General features: G+C 32.9%; 1 protein-coding gene across 6 annotated transcripts in view; it reads left to right on the top strand.

Moving 5' to 3' along the window:
• The window catches only part of Iml1 (Increased minichromosome loss 1), a 24,672-nt gene extending 10,998 nt beyond the window's left edge, over positions 1-13,674 (top strand). For 2 of the 6 annotated variants that reach the window (XM_008199604.3, XM_008199603.3), the window contains 11 exons: positions 2,556-2,970; positions 5,119-5,497; positions 5,610-5,681; positions 8,657-8,727; positions 8,986-9,084; positions 9,134-9,332; positions 9,383-9,485; positions 12,423-12,626; positions 12,677-12,837; positions 12,884-13,381; positions 13,427-13,674. In XM_008199604.3, coding sequence (XP_008197826.1) covers positions 2,556-2,970; positions 5,119-5,497; positions 5,610-5,681; positions 8,657-8,727; positions 8,986-9,084; positions 9,134-9,332; positions 9,383-9,485; positions 12,423-12,626; positions 12,677-12,837; positions 12,884-13,381; positions 13,427-13,639 — 2,414 coding nt within the window. In that variant the 3' untranslated portion in view covers positions 13,640-13,674. Of the gene's footprint in view, positions 1-2,555; positions 2,971-5,118; positions 5,498-5,609; positions 5,682-8,656; positions 8,728-8,861; positions 8,909-8,985; positions 9,085-9,133; positions 9,333-9,382; positions 9,486-12,422; positions 12,627-12,676; positions 12,838-12,883; positions 13,382-13,426 lie in introns of all 6 variants that reach the window. The other 4 variants (XM_008199607.3, XM_008199606.3, XM_008199605.3 and 1 more) reach the window with 3 other exon arrangements.

Here is a 13,674-nt window from a genome sequence, read left to right as displayed (position 1 = left end):
AGCCAAAAACCTAATTGAGCGCGCGATAAAAGCAAAAATAACACATTTTTTTTTCTTAAAGGGGCGACTTTTTGGGCAATTTTGATGAAATATCGCGTAAAAATTTGGTGGCCGTCTTAGAAAAACACATAAAGCAAGTTTTTCGACCAAAACTGTTTATTTTCGTCCGGTTTATCAAAATTTCGCGAGAAAACTGTGTTTTTATCTCAAAAATGTGCAGTTTGTGCTTATTTTTGTCAAAACTCAAGAAAATAATTGTCTTTCCAGCAAAACACGAAACGGTTGAAGATTCATTCTCACTTTCGGTTTTTTTTAATGATTTTTCAGCCCAGTTTAGCAAAACTGCGTTTTTATTACATAAACTTTGCATCAAAAATGCAAACTATTTGATAACGTTATATTTTATTTTTTATGAAATTTCAATAAATAATTCTGATTTTAGCAGAAAAATGTGCAAATCTGTAATTTTTGAGCCGATTTAATATTTTTTAAAACTTCAGCAAATTTTATTTAAAAAACCTGCGTTTTATCTCAAAAACTAACTTAGAAGCTCGAAGAATTAAAAAGTTGGTTTATTTCTCCATGTTTTTTTTAATTCCGTTAAACAATTGTTTGGCTATGTGCTAAAATGTGCTAAAAATTCTTGAAGAACTCAAAATAATGTAATTTTCGATCAATTTTTTTCGACCTAGTTTTCCAATCTTCCATGAAAACAAAATTAATTTTAAAAACGTACCTAAACTTTTGGATGTAAAATATATTGAAGGGCTCGATAAAAGCAAAAATTACACAAATTTCAGCACAATTCGGCGATTTTTTCGGAAGTTTTTGTCAAAATTGTGCGAAATAACTTATCGTTTGCCGGAGAATGCACTTAAAATAATACTTACGAAAAGCAAAAGTAACACATTTTTTAAACTAATTTGGCGCTTTTAGCCTTTTTTGACGAAAAGTTGGCGAAATAATTGCTTTCTGTCTTTTTGACCCATTTAATAATCTTTCGAAACCGAATATTTTAATTTTATCATAATTTTTTATCAATTTGTTATGCAAAAATGACTTATTAATTTTAGATTTTTTACTCACTGCATTAATTTTTTTTATTAAATTTTAATTAAAACTTTTTAATACTTTTCCTCTCTCTATTAAAATATTGCTTTGAAAAAAAATTCCAATTTTTTTAGTAAAAAAATCAATGTTTTAATTTTGATTTTTCTTTCGTATAAATGTTCCCTTTAAATAAATTTTAGTATTTTAGTATGTTCACTTAAATTGGTCAGACAGTTTACTTATACCAGACTTGTGTAAATACCACTGTTGTACTTTGGCGTGAATAAAGATTATTCTTATTATTTTTATGATACATCTGAGTGAAAATTTAACTGTATTGTTTTTCATCACTAATCCAGGGTCGGACGGAGTAACTTTTGACCCATCCGTCCTTAATGCATCAAGATATTTTAGTTTTCACAGAATTAAATTCTGTACAAATATTTTCGTGTAGGGCTTTGCTCTTTCTTTTAATATAATTTTTTTATTGGTAACATTTTAAGCCTTTAATATCTTTCCATAGCAACATGTTTTAAATTCAAATGTTCCAACAAAAAAAATTGATTAATATTCATACGAAAAGGCTTAAAGTACTCGCATACGCTTGTTACATAATTTACAGCTTGTGTTTTCGAATTTTTATTATTAATAACTATTTCATATGTTCTTGTTTAACGCAAGTAAATCTGTAACCAAATCGTAAGACCTAATATTTTTTTTATTTCATCATAATTTTTTATTAGGTATTTTATTTGTCGTGCATAAGTAATTTATTAATTAAATTTTTTATTATTACTCGGTGTTGCTTTTGAACATTAATCCAGTGTTAAACTAAAAACTTTTTTTAGTTAAATAAAATTTATTTAAAAAAAACGCTCGAAAAATGCAAACATTGGTAATTTCCAGTATATTATTGCCGTAGTATTACGTATTAAACAATTAGGATTCTGTCTGAAAAATGTGCTTGCTCGAAAAAATAATAAATGTAATTTTCTGAAAATATGTTTATGCGTTCGGCGATTATTTTTGTCGAATTTTTGAAAATAGATAATGTTTAAGAAAAGTGGCTGATCGCTCACAAAATGCAAGACTTGTTTAATTGATTTTTTAGTTTACTTTTGACAAAATTTCTGGTTGAAAAATGCTCGAAAAAGTATCTTCGACCCATTTTTTTTATTCAGTTTTAACTTATTAACTCGGCAAAATGATCGAAAAATTCAAATTTTCGACTCAATTTACTGATCTTTTTAGTCCAGTGTAGCAAAATATCGTAAAAACGTAACTATTTTTTTCTCATATTTTTCGAGAAAATTGTACTTGTCATTTATTCTCATTTTATTAAGAATTTAAGGCCTAACGTTGCTGCATTTTTCGAAACAAATAGTTAACAAAAATGAAAGCCGAGACAAAATTTTTGTGGCTTCTAGTTTTAGTCCCCCGTCGACAACAGCACCACGTTTAAACCCCGAATTAAAAAAAAAACGTTTAACACACTTTTGATGTAGGAGTGGATTGGAAGTCGCTCACAATACCGGCCTGCTTGCCCATCACCACCGACTATTTCCCCGACAAAAGGGCCCTTCAGATTGACTACGTCGTGTCTTTATACAGTTTACTGCCCGATAGTGTGAATGCAGACTTTGCTCAACAACGCCCAACTTACAAAAGACCCCTTACAACAGTTGAAGTGTTCAAAGAGTTGATTTCGCAGCGTCTGGCCCAAGGTTTCCAGCTAATTCTCATGGCCAACAACGCTGATAAAATACCCAGTATCAACGCCCTAAACCCCAAAATGCGGGGGCCAGTGACTCGAATAAGTGTGACCGAAAACGACGAGTCGTATTATCTCTCAATTGGGCGACTTTTCCACAAAATCTCGCTGTCGGGCAATACGATCTCAGTCACCCGATACAGACCAAGGTTTGTAATTTGTAATTACCAGTGTGAGGAAATCTTATGGGCGAAGGTTAGTGCATGGGCGCGTGCTTGCAGTCAGATAAACCTTTAAATCGAAATGTTGTGGAACAGCTTGCATTGTTGATATAAGTTAGGAAAGAGTATTAAAAAATGTTTAGTCAAAGAATTTTTTGTTTCAACTCTCGCGAAGGGGCTGAAAAGACGTTTTAGCTAAAAATTTGCAAACACCTAAAATTGGACACATTTTGCGTTTACATACTCATATCTTCCTTCTGGATAAAGCTAGAAACTCCGTTTTTTTGCAAACAAATTTTCAATAAATGCAGATTTATACGTAGTTTAACAAGGTTGAGTTTTGATAAAGGGAAACCAAAAAAATTACATTTTCTTGTAACGTTGCATAATTGTGAAGTGAAATTTTCGAGATGCGAGAAAGTTTTTTAATTTAAAAGATAGACTCCCACATAATCGACACGAAATAAAGCTAATACTTGAAATAAATTTTTGGTGCAAGAATCATTTCGTTATCTGTAAGACTCACCAAGTTATTGCAATTTTAAATTACTGCAAAATGCGCCTGAGGTAAAACCGAACCTTATTTCCCTCTGAAGCGTGTTCATCGCCTTTGATAACATTTCGAGAGCTAAAAATCGTAATTCGTAAATAATAAAAAATAATTAATGTCACTTATCTATTAATATTATACCTTTACTTTTAACCGCCCTAACTCTCTGTTAATTTTAATAATATCTAAAAAGTCAAAAGAACATTTTTATCTCATGTACTTATTTAAAAAGCATAAAAGTGACCCAGTAGAACTAAATTACGAAATTGTAATTCATTTCTAAGTATTCTTTGGTGTGACATTAATATTTTTTTAATTATTTACCATTTTTAGCCCTTGAAATGTTTTCAACCACACCACGTTTCAAAGGGAAATACGCTGCGATTTCACCTCGACCACATTTTGTAGATAACTAAATAATCCTTCTTTAAAGTCCTTTTTAAAAAAATATACAAGTCGTAACGATTCTGACGAATCAACAATTGTAGTTACACGCTGGGGTACTTGGTTAGAAGCAAATTTCTAAAAATTTTAATCAATTACAATCATTTGTTTATTACTTTAAACGACAATGCACAAAGCATTAAACAATGTAAAACTTTAGTTTTAACCACAAATTTAGTTTGTCAACTCAATTTTATTGAAAACAATTTTTCAAATATTCCAACTACGATCAAATTTCTAGAAACGTAAATTTTAAAATTATCCATTACAGTTGAGAAATTTGAGTCTACTTTGATAGAGTTAAAATCTGTAGAATGGTCATTACAACATAAATTTAATGCAAAAATTGACGCAGTTACTAGAAATCCCGATTTTCTAGTTTTAAAACAAATAGCGAATAATGTAGCACCTTCGACATATTTTGCATTAGCACCAAACTTTTTATTTACTCCTGTAACCAGCTGTGATGTAGAAAGATCTTTTTCGAAATTCAAAGATATTTTAACCGCAAAACGGAATCAGTTTTCGAGAATTTAGAAAGAATCACAGTTATTCAAGCGTATTTCTCAGAGAAAATGATTAAAATATTTTTATTTAGTTTTTAATTTTAATTTCCACTGAATTAAAACGCAACATTTTCAAAATGCAATAGTGACTTACGCTCCCCTGTATTAAACATCTTCATTGGTGTCCATGTAAGATTGAGGAAATGATGAAGTTATTTTTTAACGATTATGTCAAATTAGGTGCCTTGTCAGGGTTTGAACTAGCCAATCAGAAGCTGATATTAGCGACTATTTTAAAATTGGTTCAGAAAATAATCTCAACAAATATACCGCAGTCTTAATAAATTAGCGCTTATTTTATTGCCACAATTTTTCTTGGGTACTGCGTAATTATAATAAAACAATAATATTTATGTTTTAATTAGATTTTTGTAAGCGACCGGTAACATTAATTGTATAAACCCCAAGTAAACTACGCCAATGCACGCGCTGTAACGGACCATTTCATCGATAAATATGAACATCGCGAGAGCCCTACGACGAGTCGGCTGATCGGTTGTTGTGCCTCATGGCCACCCCATAAAATTTCCTCACACTGGTAATTACAATTAAGTTGTGAATTATGGTGATTTTTAGACACCCATATCCTGGGTTTAACTACCAATACCGGTACCGATTCCACGCCCCCCATCACGACACTTACGAGGAGTCTTACGCTACTTTCACCACCGAAAAACTGGAGCATTTCAACTGGAATTACCTCGACCATTATGTGTGTACAGGTGGCGACACCGAGTTCGCCCTAGTTGATGCGCTGAAATATTGGCGATTCCGCGTCTACTTGCTGCCTTTGAATAATTCGGCTAACAAAAAAATCATAGACGGGGCCGAGCACTGCGATATTTACACAGCCGCCACACCGTCCGACCACCAACAGATGGTCGACGGGCTGCTGAAATTCATCGAAACTGCCGTCAATAAAATAAAACGGACTTTGCCGTCGAAGAAATCGCGGGTTTGTTTTGAGATTCTTTGCCTCTTTGCTGACTCACTAATTTTTGAATAATTTATTTTTAGTTACTTACTTGCATGTTAAAGCTAAGCTTTGTTTTATTTGCATGTTGTAGAAGTCACTGAGTGTTATAAACAACGCGCCTTTGGTTCAACCCAGACGTAACAGTATGAGCAATTTCTCACAGGTATAAGAGCGCAGTTAACACGAGATTGCTTTTTAATTGCTGGTGTTGAGGTGTTAACACGATTCGATTGGCGATATTGTGGTAACGGGACTCCAACAGTAATTAAGTTAAATCATTTGAATTAAAGGTGTGCTAAATGAAGTTTTTATAGACTTGTTTAGTGTCGTAGACCAATAAATTAGTTTTGTTAGTACAGTAAATAATGAGGCTCATTACGTGTGCGGTTTTCCGCTCACGTAATGCGCAAATTACGCGAACAAGGTACACAATAGATTCGCTTTTTATTTTCAGAATTCTAACTTTTGTAACAAGACTTTTCGCATTTTTCACACTTTTAGCTTATTTTTAATTTGCTATTCTGTATAATGACTCTTGAGATGACGAGCTGGCGAACTATTTATTCATACTTTTGCCCTCGCAAAGTTGCAAAATGTTGATCGAAATCTTTGTTGCTTAAAATTACCAAAAGTGAAATAAAAAAGTTATGAAAACTAACTCAAAAGGTTCGACTGTTGCTTTTCTGTTGTAATAATTTTTGTTTTATGTTGAATGAGCGACAACATTTTGAATATGAAGAGGGCTAAGGGGGAGAATTTCTCTCTTTCCAAGATAACCGTTCACAAGTCATGTGCCATAAATTAATAATTTATTTGTCTTCACACTTGGAGGACACACGTTTTTTTTAATTATCTAAATTGATTCTTATGCAAAACTTCGAATCCGCACTTCGATTTTCTATTTGGAATTGCGTTCATTATAAAAAAATGTTTTTGTGGAAATTTTTAAAAAACCAAAAATTTATCAAATTTTATTAATAATAGTAGTGACAATTGATAATAATAATTTATTGCCCAACAGTAATGTACTCTATTTACAGGACAAAAAATCCTTTGTGTTATATTGCCATATCTTTCAACTGGATAAATCTAGAAACTTTTTTTTTCAAAACATTTTTGAATGTGGATTTTAACGATTATATAGAAGTTTTAGCTCTGACTACGGATGTCAAAAAGTTAGGATCTGAAACGACGTACAAATTACGTTTTCGTCCTCGATAGTTCCGGTAATGTCGCCAGAGAGCGCTGTTGTTCCATTACTGTCCAAGTTTTCAGTGCAGTGCTTTTGAAAAAAATTGTTTTGAAAAAATACAAGCAAATAAAGCATTAAATTCTCAATAGTAAGACAGTCCTAATGCAAAAAAATTAGTGTAAACTATATTTAAAAAAATTCAAACTTTTACCAATTTGTACTCTGCCTCATATTTTTAAAAACGCTGCGAATACGGTTACAGATACAAGAAAAATGTTAGGAAGAAAGTTGTAGAGAATTAAATTTCCTACAAAAAAGTCCGCGAGACCATATCTCTATCTTCAACCATTTAGGCCCCAAAGTCGTTCAAAGACACTCAAGCGACAGTTTCGCCGGTGGTCAAGTATTGGAAAGTTAATTTATAGCTAAACCGTTGAAGATAGAAATATGGTATCGCAGACTTTTTTGTAGAATATTTAATTCTCTACAACTTTGTTCGTTACCTTTTTTTTGTATCTCATTTTGTCTTTGTTAAGCAATTAAGAATATTTTTTAACCAAAAATTTAATGTTTTAGCAACATTTTGTCAAAAATAAACCAAAAAATCGCCAAAATATTAGAAAAAAAATTGAGTATTTAGGCACATTTTTGAGATAAATTTACTCAGTGCAATTTACTCAAATTTTAATGCACTTAGCAAAAAAACACTAATCTAAAAACCTCCCAATTAGGTTGAGTATGACTTTGTTGTTAATTTTTTGAGTGTTAACAATAAAAAAGACAAAAAAAGTCTTTCAAGACTTTGTAAGTACGTTAAGAATTTACGCTAAACGAGTCAAAAAATCACCAAATTTTGCAGTCTTTAGGATGTTTTAACACATTTTTCAGACAAGAATTCAAAAGTTTAGCAAAATGTTATAAAAAGCATATTGAAAACTTTGCAAATTAGGTATTATTTTAAAATAGAGAAACTAGTTCCACTAACTGAGGAATTTATTAAAAAAATCAATATATTTGGTAGAATCTAACGTTGCTTTTAGGTTAGTCAGATATTTTACTGTTTTTACGATAAAAAAGCAAGTTTTTTGTTATTTCTTTGGACGTTTTGTGTACTTCCTGAGCGTTTAACACATTTTTAAATAAAGATTGAGTTAAAAAAAGCACAAATGTCTTTCTAAAACTCTACGAAAATAATCCGAAAAATTGTCGAAATGAGTGAAACATTGTGTTAATTTTGCTTTTTTCGATTTAATTGTGACTTTATTTCCTAATAAATAAATTGAAAAAAGCTATGTAAACATGCAATTAAAATTTAGCGTTCGCAAAAATATAAGTTGGAACGCAAATTGATAATTCTAAGCGAGAATGACTTGAAAAATAGGAGATGAAGCGCAAATTTAAATAATTTTTTATTCTGTTATTTGTGAAAATTTTAATCGGCAGTTTTTCTCAGTCTGTTAAATTTTGTCAGTTTTCTTTTCCCAATACTAAAAGTTGTGTATTTACATTAAAAACTATATTTATTGAGCAAACTTTTGCAAAAAGTGTCTAGTTTTATCCAGAATTGTTTTTTAAAAATTTCAAAAAAAAATGATGATGAAGGAAGGCAATTCCAAATCTAAAAACTAACTTCGAATTCAGAGAAAATTCTGCTTAAGAAACTTCAGGGCCAAGAGTAATTTATTTGTTAATGGGAAATGATGTTAAAAGAACACACAGTTTTTAGAATTTTTTAATAGTATTTAAACATAGTTTTTTCTTTATACAGCCCTGACAGAAGAATGTAAACAACTTTAAAAAACGGCTATAAAACAATGAGGAAAATGACTATTCTCCCCTTTAAAATTGTTTTCCAGTTGGAATAATTTTTTTCAATGTGAATGAATCGTTCTCCAGCTCTTGTCCGATGAATTTTGTACCAACATTTGTGATTGGAATGTTTCCAGAACGTCAACTGTAGTTCACCGTTCCGGGAGCGCCTGGGCAGCAACCGCCTCTCGGACCGCCCCCGTCCTAGGTTCGCTGAATTTGTAATTTTTTGCAGCCTGGTTTGCGGCCTGGAGCATGTGTAGTTCTAACCACATCTTTTGTAAATCTTTTTTCCTTCATTTCTGTGTTGTGTAGAATGCTATAGTTTTGCTTGCTTTTCAGAACACTTCCACACGCTCAACTGAGCGATTTAATGCACCTTCATTTAGGTTTGTAAATAGTAAACTTCACTCTCTCATTAATTACATTTAATCGACTCAATTTTGACTGTGATGATGTTTACTAGGTCGGGCTCCAAAGTCATGGAGCGGAATCGCACCTCGCAGAGCTCGGAATCGCAATCGAGTTCCGAGTCGCAATCACATGATGCGTTCCCTGACGAAAAGTACTAGTTATAACGAAATTGTTTGCAAATTATTGATGGGGTTTTTCAGCGCCGTACAGCCCGGCCCTTGTCTTAAAAACACAGCGACGAGTTTAGAGATACTCGAAGCGATGAAAAATCCTTTGAATGGTCTTATGTTTATTTCCGCTCAACAGAATTTACCGTCGTCGACTTTCATCGCTTCGGATGCTGTGAATTGGCTGTTGTTGCGCATGGAAGGCGTGTCAACGCTAGACAAAGCCGTCCAGGTTCAAAACATAACTATTATTATTCCTTTTCACTTGTTATTCGTTGGTAGATAATGCAAAATTTACATTTGGAAGGCTTCATTCGACACGCTTCAGGTGACCCGAATAAACAGTTTCTATTCGGTTTCTTCCTGTTTTATATCATTGAGAAAGGTCAGTTTTATTACACCGGCAGCTCGTAACAGAATAAGCGTGCTGATCGTATGTTCTTTGGGAATTGTGAAATTTACGCTGTGAAATACACAAAAACCAAAGTGCATACCGATCACAGGAGTGCAAATTTTTAGACCATTTTTAAATGACCGTATACAGAACCAAAACACATGAAACGTAAAATTTGTACTTTGAATTGTTAATACGTGAACGGACATACGTAAAAGTGGGGCCAAAATCTTAGAACCTTACCAAAAATTTGCAAAAATTAATGGTTATGCCCGTTTGTTTTTCTTTAAATAATAATATAATTATAAGAATTTTCAAATGTCATTTACATCGGTCGAGGTTATCACACTTTTCTGGCCAAAATAAATTTGCAAACTTAATCCGGTCAAGAATATTAGAAAGAATCATTTTAAAAGTCTGTGTTAATAAAAATTTGCTTTATTTTTGTTTATGCGCTTTTTCGTGGTTATAAAGTGTTTTTTGTTGGAATTGCTCTGTCCATGTCCGGCCAAGGGAGACTCTGCTGAATAGAGGTGAAGGTATGTACTATTCTTACGGGACACAGACAAAGTGTCCGCTTTAAGGAGATGTCTGTTTAAGAGAAATGTCTTATGGGAAATTTTACTATAGTAATTCAAAGTGGCAACAATATTCCTTATCTTCAAGATGCTGTCTAAAATCATATTGCATAGAGAACTCTGAGAAGAGCATTTATTAAAAAAAATTTTCTTAATTTGTTATAAAAACCTGTAATTTTTAACTATTTCTTTAAACCAAATAATAACTTATAATAACAAAAACAAACTTGTAATACATTTATAATATTCGGAAATAAAACTCGCTGTTGATTCTACTTTTATTTTTTTGAGTTAGTTATAAGTGAAAGATTTAAAAGTATTTTTCATTTAAAAAAGAATTAAATGTAGTGGACAGTTGATCCCCTAGACAGACTTTTAAAATGATTTATTTAATGCTATCTAACCAGCAGTGGCGTATTTGGGCCCAATGTCACCTCGGGCTACTTAATTTTGGTCGCAACTTTCTATTTTTCAAAACAAAAAAAATTGGTTAATTCAGAAAATAAGGAAACATTACAAACCCCGAAAATTAATAGGCAATTTTTATTAACAGATGGACATTTTTGGCGAATTTGAAAAAGTAGCAGTGGTACCATCCCTCTTGTGAACTGTTAAACTGCTCGAAAAATGTTAGAGATATTGGTGTTTTAATATACGCTGCCTTACAACTGTTAAGGAAGTCTAATTATCTAACACTAAACAATATCTATCAATTTTCGGGCATTGTAATCTGATAAAACCAAATCAGTAAATATATATACCTGTTTTTAATTTTATTTTTTATCAGTTGATTTTTTCTAACATCAAGTAAAATAGTGATAATGATAATAATAAATAGTCTTCATTCTGGGCGAAGTTTAGACGAAGCTACTCCAACTTAACCCAAACAAAAAATACAGGAAAATAAAATAATTATAATCATGCTTAAACGACAATAAAAAATGAATGTGATAAACAAAATTAAAACAAGAAAAGAAAATGAAAGTTAAAGAGGAAAGTAAATATTTATTAATACCTCTATACGCTGTTTGTCTGCTTACTTAAAAAGAAAAAGTTTTTAACGTCTTTGCGAGAACTGTTTATAGAAGGTGATTTCAAATGCGCATTTAATTTATTGTAAACAGAAACTGTTTATTATTATTTTATTTTATTATTTATTGTAAACAGAGTATCTTTGACTTTTTTAATTTTGAAATTTTGAAAGTTGAAAGTTGAAAGAAATAGTAGTCTCAGTTTTAGCAAACGTGATCTAAAAATTCAAGATAGTTTTGACAATTAAATTAAAAAACTTAAATAAGTTCTTTGTAATGTCATCGAGCATGCACAAGATTTTTAAATTTCTTCTTTATTTTCTAAGATATCTATTACAAAATCACCTCGTATTTATTTAAAACAAGAATTAACAAATGATTTATTATTTTTTTTTAAGAAATTTTTACAACTTTTTTCTACAATACTACATTGTCGCTGACTTTTTTCAAAGACCTTTTTCTGTATTGTGTAATTTTTAGGCTTTTTCTACCACCACTCGCCGTAAATCTTCTGTAATATGAATTGAAACTTTTTAAAAACTTCATTCACCAAATATTTAAGAACTTAAGAAGTAAAATCATACGACGAAAACAAAAAGTCTGATCAATTGACTTAAAAAAATGCAACTTGTCTGTTTAATCAAAATAAAGATATTTTTGCCGCCCCTAAAATTCTGCCGAAATATGGGCATAGCCATGAGCATTTTTTTGGTCATAAAATAATATAATCTCGACCGACGTGTATGCCATTTAAGAATTCTCATAATTTTATTGTTATGTAATAAAAACAAATAAGAATACTACTTACGATCATTCAAAAATTATTTTTAAAACAGTTACGACCAGAATGCCGACGTTATACATACTATACAGTAGATTTTATCGTAAATTATTACGGACTATGAGGCATTCGGTATACGATCATTTAAAAATTGTGTAAAAATTTAAGCTAGTTGTTAGTGTCCTCACTTCTTCTGTTGAAGAAGACATGGCTTTCATGGGATCGGTATGCCCTTTGGTTTTTATGTATTTTATAACGAAAATTTCACAGTTTCAAAAAGGCATATGCTGCACGTACTTCATTGGCATTCCGCCACATTTTATCCAACACCTGTATATACTGTATATACCATCATTCAAAAAACAACTTATCATTTAATTTATTACTAGAAGGCCCCGTCGGCATTCTTTCTTTTTACTTTACATTAATCAGCACATATCTAATGTGCAAAACTCTACGATACGATCATCACGCTCTTCCAATCGCGAGCTGTCGGACTAAAAACCAACACAACAAATTGTTCATTTGCAATTCATAGATGATAAAGATGCGTTTCAACCGAGCGGCGATTTGCAAAACTTCGAAAACGAGTGGCTGGAAGTCGAGGTCAAGTCAGCCCTAAACTGGGGGCTGTCGGACGTAACCAACGGGGTGGAAGTACCCAACATGTACTGCGACCGGAAATACGGTGTCCCCCACTTCCTGTGCGAGGACATCAACGTTGAATACGCCGAGAACGAGAGTATTATCCCACCAATCAATATTTAAACAATTTTCCAATAAATTTTTCAGGCACCATTTACAAAAGAATGCGTTTGGAGACTGACGTCGCTGGTAAAAGCGACCGCGTGGAGTGGGGCCACGTCCGCTACCAAACGACTTTCATGCCGGACCAAGCCTACGAATTAATTGTCGAATGGCTGACATCATCGGGTTCTATTGTTGCCGAACTGGTAATCAATTTAAAATTAAAATGAACCGACTAATTTCGCTCCGCAGCTGTCCAGTTGGCACCGGAAAGCCCAAACTTGCGGCCTGCAAATGATCCCGATCCCGCACGACCCCCTCGCCTTACCCTATTCTAACAAAAGCGACCCCTTAAGAGGCCCTATTTTTGTACCCCTTAACATAAAATGCCTCGAGGAACGGGACACAATTTTCAAAGAATTCAAAGACGGGTCGTCGCTCGAACGCCTATTTTTGCTGCAAGAGACGATCATACAAAGATTCGGGTTTATTAACTGCATGCTGGAGCCGCCTATTAACCCTGAGGCCACTTCGCGTGAACACCAATACGTTCATTGCACCGGAACTGTTTTTATTCTGATTTCGCGGCCTGCCTTAAAGCCCAGGAGCAGGGTCCCCTCAGTTGGGAGCAAACCTAGGTCCACTGGGCGGTTCTCGGTGCACGCGGACGTTGTGCCCAGCCCCCATGAAGCCTACATCACGCGGCACGTCAGTGGGAAAAATAAGGACGATTATGATAATTCCAGAAAGGTAATTAGCGCCGATTCGTTTCCTTTTACCAATAATTTGATTTAGATGGGTTTTTTATGGTCTTGGAACCACATGGTCAGTCGCAGGTGGCGCACAAACCAAGGTGTTGATAACAACTTCCAGACCAAACTTCTGAAGGACTTTAGAGAGTTTTGCGCGAATGTTGACGACAGATTGAGGAACTTCTGGGAGGAGAGTTGGGTTACCAAAGAAAATGCTTCTACAAATTTTAGTTTAGACAATTATATGCGGAAATAATTTTATCGTGTAAAATAAATTTAAACTTCGTAGCA

The sequence above is a fragment of the Tribolium castaneum genome, chromosome 2 (assembly GCF_031307605.1).
Source record: "Tribolium castaneum strain GA2 chromosome 2, icTriCast1.1, whole genome shotgun sequence".
Classification (NCBI taxonomy): domain Eukaryota; kingdom Metazoa; phylum Arthropoda; class Insecta; order Coleoptera; family Tenebrionidae; genus Tribolium; species Tribolium castaneum.
Note: the sequence above shows the minus strand (reverse complement) of the source record. Positions and strands in the feature narration are given on the sequence as shown.